Below are 14,268 nucleotides of genomic sequence, written 5' to 3' on the forward strand. Positions count from 1 at the left end.
TGGTGGCTCTTTATATTTTAGAGGGTTAAATGTTTTTGATTCATAAATGCAAGGCATATTTATTATGATTCCATCACTGAAAACATCTTTATGGTTTTTATGAACTCAACCTATATTGTTGATTGTGATGTATAAATGGCATAAACATTGCCACTCCTATACAACAAGAATCAATTTACAAGGTTTTTAATTGTAAAAAAATTGCTGCAGTTTGAATGAAAAATGTTTAATCTTTGAAAATAACAAGACCTAACGGTTAGCTGACAGTCTCCAATTTAGTTCTTTTGTCTACATATACCACCAATCAAATGATATTCTTATCTTTGGCTGGCTGTGTATCATCCTTTTAAAATAAACTTTAAGAGGAATTATTGGTCCTCTGGTAATTTGATAGATTCCATAAAGTATAATGAAACAGGCATAGGTGTCATTCAACCCACCAGAAACAAATAATACAAGACAAATCTCTTACAAATATTTGACACCGAATTCCCCCCTCTTCTTTTGCCAATATGATAATAATACAGTAATGTTGTCTTGAAAAATCGGGTGAGATCTGATGACATTGATGTCTTTGAATTTACAGGAGAATGCGGAGAAATACTGACTGAATCAGAAGGTTCATTCACTTCACCTGGATATCCAAATAATTACAACAATAATCTAGAATGTCAATGGACTGTACAGGTAGGTAATTAATCTACTAAATCCTTAAATTGTTCTTAAGTAAAAGCATTTTCACCAAGTACGCGTTTTTTGTAACGGCAGTGTTTCAATATATAAACTGTGTTGGTTATCCTCAAGGGACAGGTATCTGAATCTGAATCTCTTCTCTGGTGAGACTTCAACAGAGTTCTTTATTATTGAAGTGTGCTTGCTGCTGTTATCTTTAGCTATACTGTGACTATACTGTAATAAAATCAACAATTTCCATTTCATTGTTGTTACTATAGTTACAGTGACCTCTACGGATCATGGAAACAAAAGAACACATTTCTACAATGAATAATTCCTATTTTTACAGGCACCATCAGAATATCTTATAAAACTTACCTTTCAAAGCTTTCAAATGCAAAGATCTAGCAGTGACAGTCCTACCTGTATCCATGACTACATTGAGATTTCTCTTGGATTTGAATGGGCCACACCAGCACGGTAAGTATACAGTATTACAGCTTTTGAAGCCAACAAAGTTCCTCGGTGTCACATGTCATAATTTCATACAAGCAATTACTCTCCTTTGAAGTTACTATACAGTGCCAATCTGCTGCAGGTAGAAGGGCCAAGGAGTGAGGATCAAATCAGGTCTGGGGATACAGTGTGGACTTCTGTACAGTGTGCAGTATGGTACATATTGAGTGATATGCAATATATTGACTGGCCATGAGGTTAGCAGAGGCATATACTTGTTTCCCAAGAGCCTGAGGTTTTTCCAAAAACAGTGTTTCACAAGGCCATAGGCTGGGGAAACAGACTGCTATGAGTGACTCTCAGGCGAAAAGGAAAACAAGCCAATACTGAATATGGCCAGTCAATGTGTGTTTTACCTCTTCCAATTTTCAAACAAAAAATTGAGAAGTTAGTGGGCTACTATTTTTCTTGGTCACAGAGAACACCACCAGAATGTGCATGCATGCATATGAAGAGCACTTTTAAACTTACATAGCCAGGAGTTGTTCCTAACTGTGATCTGGCTAACAGTCTTCAAAACTGTTGACCGGAACCAAAATGATGCATACCATGTGATTGTAAATCAACAAATCATGACACAGAGTAATGATGCATGCGGTAGAAATGCCAATGTTACAGGATTACCTGTTGCCTTGATATCATGATGTGATGTCACCATTTCAAAAACAATGGGTACATTCATTTACTATCTGAGTATGAAACCTAACCGCAGCTGGCATGCGCCACCATCTGTACATGAAACCAGCCCCCTTGCCATCTGTATATGAAACCTACCTACTTACCATCTTATGTGAAACCTACTCGCTCTGTATACTGAACCTATCAACCCACTGATCATCTCTGTGTGAAACATACCCACTTATTGTCTGTACATGAAAACTACCCACGTATCATCTGTATATGAAAACTACCCACATATCATCTGTATATGAAAACTACCCACGTATCATCTGTATATGAAAACTACCCACGTATCATCTGTATATGAAAACTACCCACTTATCATCTGTATATGAAAACTACCCACGTATCATCTGTATATGAAAACTACCTACTTATCATCTGTATATGAAACCTACCCACCTATCATCTGTATATGAAAACTACCCATGTATCATCTGTATATGAAAACTACCCACTTATCATCTGTATATGAAAACTACCCACCCTACCCATACTAAACCTGCACACTTAATCACGTGTACGTGAAAGCTACCTACTTTAATACAACCTGTACATGAAACCTACCCATGCCCCAACTGTATATGGAGCCTATTGGTATCAGTGTACTTGTATGTACGTTATTACAATTTGTGAATGTGTGTGCCTATCAGACTGCTCATGCAAACAGCCTTGCTGAACTTACGCAGTTGGCACATCCATCATTTAATTGTTCATTGGCTGGACTCACTGTGGTAATTTGCAAATTCTCACAAATGTTTGTTTTTGCAGAATTTGTGGTGGAGGACCTACTGGTGTAATAATATCAACCAGTAACAGAATGGTGATCACCTTTACCACTGATGAACAGTTCACATTCCAGGGATTCTATGCAAAATATGAATTTATTATAATGCAATAACATAAATATTGTATGGCTGTATGAGACACTTTTATCAGTAAAGCTGTTGTACTGACATTTTAGATAATTTTTGTGTTTTGAATTGCTTTATTGGCATGTCTAGCTTACACTAGTAAATGTTGTAGTTGTAATCATTTTTTGTGTATTTTTATTCCCCCGGACGAAGTCCGAGGGGGACTTATGGTTTGACTTCCGTCAGTCCGTCCGTCCACGCACATATCTTGGACATGTCTGAGCCAGTTTCTTTCAAACTTGGTACAAGATAATGCACTATGGCATACATATGCACATCCATTATTTTGGGTGCGGCATGCATAATTAGTGCTAATTTGCATAATTAGTGATTTATTGAAAAAAAGAGCTCTGTTTCTTAAGGGATTGCACCAAGTTTGACGAAACTTTGTGCAAATGTCGGTCACACACAGCTCTAATAGCACATAAAGACATTTGACAGTATTTTGTCACTGAATTACTAATTTGCATAAAATATGAATTTTTAGCTCACATTTGGTATACCAATGTGAGGTAATCGTATAAGCTGAATCAGTTCATTTGCATGCCATTTGCATGTCTGTATGTATGTATGTATGTATGTATGTACGTACGTATGTATGTATGTATGTATGTATGTCCGTCCACATCAAAAACAGCTAAACGGCAGAACCTACTGTCTTAGTATTTTGTGTACAGGTGCACCTAGGGGTGGAGATGTGAATTTGTTCAAATGAACTTGTCAGTGTCAAAAATATGCAAATGAGGGGAAAAAAGGAAAAACCCTGCAAATTCCTAAAACTCTGTAACCTTTGGTCAGATAGGGTTGAAACTTGTTGTGCAGGTTCCTTTAGGTATTCTAAAGCAGATGTGTAAAATTTAGGATGACATTTGCATGTTTCTATTTTTCAGGTAATTTTTTCAGTTTTTAGTCAAAAAATGTTTAACTCTGAAACCACTCATCTGATTGCTCTGAAAGTTGGCATACATGTTCCTCAAAATGACATCAGTCAAGTGTATACAAATTGAATTGAAATTTTTATATTTGTAATTTTGGGGCAATTTTCCGAATTTTTGGTCAAAAGTGTTTTTTTTTCAAGAATAACTAATCTGATAGCTTTGATATTTGGTATACAGATTACTAAGGTTGATCCAAATCAGTTTGATGAATATCGTGAAGATATCTTGAATTTTATATTTTTGCTTAATTTTTTGGTTATTTTTCTCATTTTAAGTAAAATTTCTTCTTCTCTGAAACTGCTAGCCCAATTGCTCTCAAATTTTGATTGGATGTTTGCAGGGGTGTTACCCTTCTAATTGTTGAAATTACGACAAAATTGGAAATATTACTGTTTTGGGGCAATTTTTGTTATTTTTGGTCAAAAAATCGTAAAAAATATTTTCATTTTAAAGCCCCTGGACAGACGGCTTTTACATTTGGTGTACAGATGTCCAGGGATGACAATAGTTAGATGTGTGGAAATTGTCCTGAAATATACAAATTTGTATTTTTAAGACAATTTTGTCATATTTGGTCAAGAAAACTTGTTCTCAAAATTTATTGTGTGATAGCTTTGTAATTTGGTACAAAGTCCTGAGGGATGTTATAAGATAAGTTTTCTGCTCAAAGTGTCGGGAAACCCCCAAATATTTATATTTTAGGTAATTTTCTTTTGTGACCTAAAATGATCTACACCAACTAAGGATTTGTTGTGAGACAGTTTCGAAGGCTGTGAACATAATTTTATCTTGTTTAATATCAATTTGTAGTAAAATTTGGTCCTGAAAACAGAGCTGAGGTAAATATTTCATTGCGAACCAATTTTTGCAACTTTCACATGTAAGACACACAAGAACTGATGAGAAATTTGAATCCAGGATAATTCCAGATGTCATAATCCCCCCCACAGTGGAAGGAATTTCACTATCTGTAACTGATTTAAGTGCTGTTTACATTTGAATAATAGCACTCATAGCATTAATTAAAACATCCCCAAAGTTGTAAATATACTGCCAGGTGGTCTTATGTAAACATGGTCTACCAAGGGGTGGAATATTTGATATTCAGGAGGGGGTAGGGGATAGAAGATTGATGAGGTAGCATTCCTTTTTAAAAGAACACTTTTGTAAGCACACACCGCTACACAGGATATGGTGTTAAAAGAATTTAATAAGCGACAGTGGACAAATACAAAGCAGTGATAACCTAACTACGGAAAAATACAATGTCAAGCAAAACTACGAAAGTAAAATCTAGGCAAAAACCATTTCAAAACTAAGCACAAAATAACTCAAAGATTGGGTGAGGGGTCTCCGCCAGTCTGCTTCCTGGGCAAAGGTTTGGGTTGCAAAGTTGTGTTTGCAGACCTTTGGAAAGCCGAAAGTGAAAGTGGTTCCACCGGGCCGGTGGAGACCACCTTCTTGAGTGGGGGTACATGCAATGGACGGCCCAAGCGGAGGACACTCAAACAGACTGGACGGAGAGACCCCCATGAAAGTGTATGTATGAGTGCATGTTTGTAGGAAGTATGGATTGGTGACGCTCGAACCAAGTTGACTCGCTTGGTTGGAGATGAAAGTATGGGACTCGCGGCCCAAGGGGCAACAGCACGGCTCGGGGGGAGTTGTGGGCTCACGGCCCGAGGGGCTGCAGCACGGCTCGGTGGGAGTTGTGATCAGGGGGGACAGGTGCCCCTGTGCGGCCCCAGCATGAGAGCCTGATGGCCTAGAATGAATGAACTTGGACCAGAAGCTTGCAGCAAGGATTAGGTCAAGTGCCGTGCGCTAGAAAGATGGTAGCTAGATAGCATATGCTAAGTTGTCTACGTCAGCAGATGAGTAGATAGATAACCAGTATAAGATGTCTACGTCAGCAATGCAAAGTGACTTCAGGACATGTTGTTCTGCAGGCAGCCTAGCTCCGTGGACTTACAAACTGGATTTGTATTAACACACAATTCCTTATTTTTATATTTTTTTCTAATCTTTTTTTCCCCACTCTCCCACCTTTTCTTTTTGTCAAGCTTCTCTGGCTAATTTTTTGTTGACATTTGCTTATGTATGTAGGATCTGCTTGTCCCATTGCTATAGAAGTTGATATGCATGTTCCTAAAGATGACCTCCAGTACCTAAGTTGCAGACCTTACTTGCTTTTGTCATTCTTGTTTTTCTGGTTGATCTTTGGTAACCATACTGGTATGTACCAGTTCTGATAAAATGTGAGCGACTCCGTATAATTGCGGTATTTTCATAATTCCGCTAATATTTTGATAAATACTGACTCAAATTTAATGAAACTTCTTATAGATGTATACATACCAGAGCTGTTACTTTGTGCAAAGGCATTTGGCAGGATCATGTCAACTAATAGCTAATTTGCTAGGGTACTAAGTCAAGAAATACCCACTAAATTTGTTGAAACATGGTACAGATGCTGATATTATGGGGGTCCAGAACTGTAACACTAGTATACAAAGACAGTTAGCAGGATCATGTCATTTAATTGCTACCGGTAATTTTCATATTTTATGAATTTTTGTAATTAAGGAAATATGTCTAGAATTACAACAGCAAATTTGATGAAACTTGGTATAGATATTGATCTCAAAGTGTTGTAATAGCGAACAAAGATATTCAGCAGTATCTTGTCGATTAATAGCTAATTTGCATATTTAATGAACTTTCCCAAGTAGTTTGCTATGTCCATATAAATATTGCACCAAATTTGATGAAACTTGGTACAGATGTTGATCTGAAAGTGTTGTAGTAGCATGCAAAGACATTTTAATCATGTCATGTCAATTAATTGTGTATTTGCATATTTAATGAATTTTCATAATAAGGCTGATACGTCAAGAAATACTTCTTCAGATTTGTTGAAACTTGGTATAGATGTTGAGCTCATCTTGCTTTAAGTGTGTATAAAGACATTTATCAGCATCGTGTTAGTTAATCGCTAATTTGCATATTTAAGGACTTTTCCTTATTAGTGTTATACATCCAGAAAATCCTGCATCAAATTTTATGAAACATGGTACAGATATTGATCTTCCAGTAGTGTAAAACTGAATAATGACATCCTGTTGATAATTTATTTATTGTCTTATTTAATGACCTTTTGTGATTAGGGTGGCACCTCAGATTGGCTGAATAGGGAAACAATGTTTGTAATGAGAAATCTATATTCTGAAAGACTGCACTAAATCTGATGACACTTGCTGCAGATGTTGATCATGCAAAGATTTACCAGTCAAGAAAGGCGTTTTAATTTTAACAGTATCAATAGGTAATTATAGGAAGTCTCTTCTTTACTGAACATAAGGACATTTTTGGTTCACATCTGGCATTCTGACTTTTTTATGTTATTACTCAGACTTGCCTGGACCAGTTTCTTGCATATAATTTGAAGTTTGACATTTAAAAAGCCAGGGCATGACATACCTAATTCTGTCAAACTTGGTAAGAGGACATAACCAAATGGCATAAGTCACAGACAGGGCTTTGGTACCCGCATTACTTGTTTCATGTGCATCATATCAACTTCAATTTTTAGTCACTTCCAGTGAGAAATTCCCAATAACAAGGGGGACTATGTCATTGTCAATGACTTGTTCAAAGTAATCTTTGATTATTACATTATTGAAATTTAAAAGTAGTATTTGAATTTGAATAGAACAAATGAGTAATCTGAAAACTCAATTATCATTGCATTTCTACAAAGTATTGTAATTTGCCATAAGAAACAGCTTTAAAATTTGTAAATTTTATCAAAATTGAAGACGAAAAATCATCACAATTTTACAATTATGTGACTGAAACATTTGAGTGAATTTATGTCACCTTTACAAAATATTCCCCAGTCAATTTTTTCATATTTTTGTCAGAAATTTGGTAGAAAACTGTAGCCAATGAAATGTGATGTCCTTTTGGCCCAAAATTATCACAAAATTACAGAAAAATTCATAAAAATTGGTAAAATTTTGCACTAAAATTTTGGTTGGAAAAAATTACAGCAGTGAAAAGGTTTAATGTGTCTGTAAACTGTGGATGGAATGATGATCAACCAATCTGATCTTTGTGGTCATTTGATTCAGTTCCATAAAACAGTACTGTTGTACCGTAAAACAAGCTGTGACTATCAACATAACTCCAATAGAGAAGACTTACTAAAGTGCAACAATTGCATGATTTCACAGTGCATACTGTTTCTATTTTTAACAGTCTCCTTGAGGAAACATATCATGTACAGTACATTGCATTAAGGGACTAGCAATGGCCTGAACATTGATTCAAAATCAAAATGCTTGTACATCAGGAAGTTGAAGGGACAACATTGGTGTACTGATACTCTTTCAACAAATAAAGTAGTCATATTGGTTCTATATTTAAGGAAGTCTCATACAGAAGGACTTTGTAATACTGTAATACCATGAGTCTTCCCCAAGTCCGTTTTGAGATTGTCATCCTACTTCTTTTACCAGACATGATGTTCATGAACAGCAGATATCAGTGACTGAAATGCACAACACTGACAGTAATTATAAAATTTTGCCCATACACCAGATATTAAAATGATTAAATTTCGACCTGCAACCATCTGTTTGGATCTTATGTTTTGTACTATACCTTCACCAACATGTGCAACTGCCAGCAGCAACTGTTGGACTCGATTGCCAAACCAATTGCACAAGCGTTGAGATCAACTTCAAGTTTCTGAGTCTAATAATAATTACTGTACTAGTTAGCTTCATAACATTTTACCAAGATATGCATGTTTTTTAGTCCCCATTGACGACGTCCAGTAGGACTTGTAGATTTGGTTATGTCCGTGCACCTGTGTGTCCATCTGTTCACCCAAATTTATCAGAGATGCCTGGAGCGATTTCATCCAAACTTGGTACAGGGATTACTCCTCATGTCACACGTATGCATGTTGATTTGTTATTTGATACAATCCAATATGCCTGCATTACGGCCATTTTGTTATTTTTCATCCCTTAGCCATAACTCAGACACGTCTCAACTAATTTTATTCAAAGTATGCACAACATTGACCTCCCAGTATGTCATACACCTGTCATTTGATTTTACAAGGGGTCATTAGCTCACACATGTCGCAAACGATTTCATTTAAAGTTGGAACAAGAACATTGACCTGAGTCATAAATGTGCACATTAATTTTTTTCCTGATATGATCCAATATGGGCACCAATAATTTGCAATTGTATAACATTTGCATCACAGAAAAGTGCTATTCACTTTGAAAAATGTGGCATTAGCTCACGAACAATTTTGCAAAACGTCATCAAAAGAGGTACATATTTTTCACCCAGAATCACCCCACATTAATTGCTACCATCTAAATATTTGATGTGTTGATGCATCAAAGGCTGGACACTGAGGTGAACATCAAGACGTGTGAACTTGTTAAAACAAACATGTTTGAATCAAAAACATGCAAAGAAGATAAAAAAGGCTAACTCTGTCAAAATGCTACAACTTAAAACTCGGGCCAGATTGCCTTGATATTTGATACATCGGTACCTTGCACAAACTTTACGCAAATTTACTGTCCTGCAAATGCATGACTTTGTATACTTTTTCTTTAGCTCTGCTGTCAGTGATGCCAAGCTTATAGTTGGTAATGTTTTCTTTGTATGTAAACAGCAAGTTATCAGACGCTGCATGTACAGTGGTTAAAATTTAAAAAACGATTTTCATACATGGTTGCATGTGACACATTGAAACACCCAATTGCACTGAGGTGTTTAGTTTTGTATGGCTGTCACCGCCAGATTATTGCTATTTGCCATCAACACTGTCTTCAGATATCACTTGTTCAATTCAACAGTTGAACCATAAAACTGTACTACAAACTCATTCTTGGCCTTAAGTCCCATTTGTAGCTCAGTATTTTTAATTACAGACCCAATGAACAGGACTCTGTCTTCTCTGAGCACTTGTAATCAAAATACACATTAACAAGTGGGGACTGTGTCATCAATGATGACTTGTTTAGATTTAATTTCTTTATTGTTCTTTGGCATTTTGTACACTGCAGTTTGTAAATGACTTTTAATTTCAATTTTATATGATGTAAGTTTGTAAATGACTTTTAATTTCAATTATATATGATGTAAGTTGAGTCTGATACCATTTTTAGAAGTACTGTAAATTTTGGACATCAAAAAGAATAGATTTTATCATTTTTTCACAATTTGTCTGTAACTGGTCTATCATTTCTCTTCTATCTCTCTCATCAACGTTTATCCAGTTAAAGTGATCAAGAAATTTAAAGTATTTCCACAAAGTATGATGGAATCTTCATTTAGGTCACTTCATTAAATTTCCTGTTTATAGTTGAGTTTTTGCGCTAATGAAACAGGGACTGTCTCTAGGTTATCACAGAAGCTCGATCAGCAAAACACTTTCATTGAGATGAAAACCTCTTTTGCAAATGAAAGCTGAAAAGTATGAATCATTATTTGCAAATAGAAAGTACAGTGTAACAGATGGGATATAGACCATCTTGTAATCACTTGTTAATTGCTATGATGGGGGTCCTCTCCTGCTCTTGACAATGTAAGCCAAGTGTATAATCATGGATGGACATACATGGTGTAACCTTCAGTAAGCTAGAATAGCTAGCAAGCAGTTCTTATTATTTGCGTTTTAGCATTTTTTCTGAATTTATTTGGCCATGCATGGTTTAAGCATAATTTTCTCTCATCTGTTTGCTGTCAAATTTTGTCTGTTAAACAAAGCATTGATTGAAGGGTAACTTCTAGCAGCAAATCGGAGGGGCATTCATCATTTCGAGATCAAACAATTTTCAGCGGAGGGGTTACTCTTGAAATTGCTGCTTTGCCATAATAAAAACTAATGTAAAACTATGAAACTAATCTGTTGTTGTTGCTGAACGTCAAATAACTTGTATTTTCCTAGTCATCAACTGAAGAATTCAGGTAAGATAATTGTGTGTTGTTGTATATGACTATTTATTATATACAGTCTAGATTACCAGCCTCTGTGGATGTTTGCATTTATTGTTTCTGGTTTGTAGGAAAGAGAGTGGCAAATCATTCAACTTCTACTTCTCTGAGCACCAAAGTCAATGTTTGTTGCCTTTATAAAACATACCCTTGTCAAATTTTTAAAGACTTTTGCCAAAATTTTGATGAAAACCTGGAGCAAATGAAGTGTTATGTCCATTCAGTCCAAAAAAATTACAGAAAAATTCATAAAAATTATTATAATGTTGCACTAAAATTTTGGTGGGAAAAATTGCATTATTCAAAGGGTTAATAAAGACTACTAATGCTGTTTACTTTTCATAGGTTCACCTGACAGCTTGATCTAAATAGCGGCTTATTTATAAAAGTTTAGAATGATAATTAGATAAGCTAAATATCAAATATATCGTCCAAAAGCTTGTTTGTTGGTCCACCAGACAGCTATACTAAATAGCGGCTAATTTATATATTTTGGAATGATAATGAGAGCAGCTAAATGTCATATATCATCCCAAAACTATAAAGTTTAGAAGAATAGCTCGACTAAATATCTGATATATCATCCAATCAGGTTTTGTAGGTCTACCCATCAGGTTTATCTTAAATATGGCTTATTTATTAAGTATAGATATATAATTAGATTGGCTAAATATTGGATCATACCAGTACTTTTATGTACTAGGTCCACTGGTCCTGGGAAAGCTTAATCTAAATAGTGCATAATTTATAAAGTTTAGAATGATAATTAAAAGCTAAATATTCAGTTTATTGTCCCAAAACATTTTTGTAGGTCTGCTAGTAAGGTTGATCTAATTATGTCTTCTTTATAAAGTGTTGAATGATAGATAGTTAGATTGGTAAAATATCAGATATCTCATCCCAAAATATTTTGTAGGCCCACTCGATCTAAATAGCAGCTAATTCTAAAATTTAGATCAATAATTAGTTTGCTAATATAAAGAGTTAAAAGCCCTGCAATGCTTAGTCTATACAGCTGCTGAAATTTAAAATTTAGAAAAATATTTAGATAGTTCTCAAGCTGTGTTAACCCTTTGAGCACCAAAGTCAATTTTTGTCACCCTTCTAAATTATACCTCGGTCAATTTTTGTCAGATTTTTGTCAAGATTTTGATAAAATACTGAGGCCAATGACATGTTGTGTTCATTTGGACCAAAATTATCAGAAAAATTACAGAAAAGTTCATAAAAATTGATAAAATGTTGGACTAAAATTTTGGTGGGAAAAAATACAGCACTCAAAAGGGTTGATAGCTACTTTAACTAGATTAGCACCTATAGGCAATGCGTGGACTTTAAGAAAGCATCTTTAAGTTTGTAAAAACATATTTGAGTGCACCCTACTCGTGTATCAATGAACATTCATAAATAGTGTTGACTATGGTACACAAAATGAATATATCTCTTTGAATATTATCATTCAGTGTACTTCCATTCCTATATAGCTGTACATGTATTTGTCATTTTGCAATGAATAAATTATCCATGGAGTAAACAAAGATGTGAATGATCAGTAGGTATGTTAAACCGCAGGGGGACCTGAGTCTTGATTAATATTATCAAGTTTTTCTCAGTTTTCTCTATCAGTTCCTCTCCTTTTCTTCATGCTCCGACTGATCGGAGTACATAAAATAACTGATTCTGTAACCTAACCCAGCCTCATGACTCATTATTTATTTTACATCCCATTACAAGGACATTTTTCTCACATCTTGTAATTAATTAGTCAACACAACTAATTATGCTAATCCGTGGACTTATCAGGGATTTTATCGGTTGGTCAACATTGTGAAAGATAGAGATGTAAATGAGATATTACTAATTTCCAAGTATGGGGGGATTTGAAATTTTTTGAGGGTATTTACAGGAGGAGTCTGAAGAAATAAATTTAAATAACGATTCCACTAGCGCCACTCTCCCCCTTCATGCACCATTAGGCTGCATTTAAAACCAGATATGAACTGTAAATGCTCACGTGTTTCATTATATATTGAAGTTATGTGTAAATTTGAACCTTTACCACATGTTTGCAACTTCATTGAAATTATTATGATCAACATAATGAACAATAATCACCGCCGATTAATTCTAAAAGGTCATGAAGTATACAAATATGTAATTAGCTGAAATAAAAATATTAAAGTAATTTTACTGCTCTTATTGTATCACCACTTTATCTAGCAAGTGTAATTACCGTTGGCCAAGTCCTTCAAGCCATATATGCCGAGCTGTGAAAGCTCATTAGATATGCAAATTATAAATAAGCTGACATGAAAATGTGAAATGACTTTCGATATTGTTTTGATCTAGTACCTGGTATAATCATCAATGTACATAGCATGTTTTGCCAACTTTGATCAAGTAAATCCCGGTATATATCCCTAATAAGCAAAGTCAATTAAATATGTAAATTAGGAAGTGGCTTTAGTAAAAATGCTTAGTGATTGTCAGTAATGTTGTATCATGGTATCTGCAATATGTGTAGCAAATTTTGTCAACTTTGGTCAAGTCAATTCAGACATATATCTCTAATTAGGAAAGTTCATTAAATATGCAAATTAGGAATTGGCTGAAGAGAAAATGCTTGATGACTTTCAATAATATTGAATTATAGAGTCTTTAATATACATAGTAAGTTTCATCAATTTTGATCAAGTCCATTAAGATAAATATACCTAATTATGAAAATTCATTTAATATTAAAATTAGGTTTTGGCTGAAGTAAAAATGTCTTTTGACTTTCAATAATGTTATATCACAGTATCTTTGATGTATATAGTAAGTTTCAACAACTACACTCAAGTTAATTCAGATTTATATCCCTAATTGGGAAAGTTCATTAAATATGCAAATTCGGAATTGGCTGAAGTAAAAATGTTTAATGACTTTCAAAAATGTTGTATCATAGTTGCTTCAATACATGTAGCAAGTTTCATCAACTTTGGTCCAGTCATTTCAAATATATATTCCTAATTAACAAAGTTCATGAAATATGCAAATTAGGAATTGGCTGAAATTAAAACGCTTAAAGACTTTCAATAATGTTAAATCATAGTATCTTTAATATACATACCAAGTTTGGTTAATTTTGATCAAGTCAAATCAGACATATATCCCTAGTTAGGAAAGTTCATTAAATATGCAAATTAGCATTTATCTTTCATGTCACCCTTAATGGTTCCCACTGCTGATATATCTTGGTGTGATCAACATTTGTAGCAAATCTCATCAAATTTTGTGTAGTTGTTTTTAATATATATCCATTTTTTCTAAAATCATTAATTATGCAAATGAGCAAAAAGTATGCAAGCCAGACCCACCAAAAACTAATCAGTCCTTGCCATTTGCTAACTGAATATATGTACCAGATTTGATTCTGATCTGATAAGCCGTTTTTGAGAAAATGGACCAACAGACAGACAGACAGACAGACAGACACACAGACGGACAGACAGACAGACAGATAGACATCG

The 14,268-nt window shown here is 34.6% G+C and overlaps 1 protein-coding gene across 2 annotated transcripts in view; it reads left to right on the forward strand.

Moving 5' to 3' along the window:
- Nucleotides 1-9,981, forward strand: part of LOC139115989 (protein SpAN-like) — a 48,372-nt gene extending 38,391 nt beyond the window's left edge. The window contains exons 11-13 of one of the 2 annotated variants that reach the window (XM_070678510.1): nt 587-687; nt 1,025-1,155; nt 2,644-2,904. In XM_070678510.1, the coding sequence (XP_070534611.1) occupies nt 587-687; nt 1,025-1,155; nt 2,644-2,773 (362 nt within the window). In that variant the 3' untranslated portion in view covers nt 2,774-2,904. Of the gene's footprint in view, nt 1-586; nt 688-1,024; nt 1,156-2,643 lie in introns of both variants that reach the window. The other variant, XM_070678582.1, reaches the window with a different exon arrangement.
- The last annotated feature ends 4,287 nt before the right edge of the window (nt 9,982-14,268 follow it).

This window comes from Ptychodera flava, chromosome 1 (assembly GCF_041260155.1).
Source record: "Ptychodera flava strain L36383 chromosome 1, AS_Pfla_20210202, whole genome shotgun sequence".
Lineage (NCBI taxonomy): Eukaryota > Metazoa > Hemichordata > Enteropneusta > Ptychoderidae > Ptychodera > Ptychodera flava.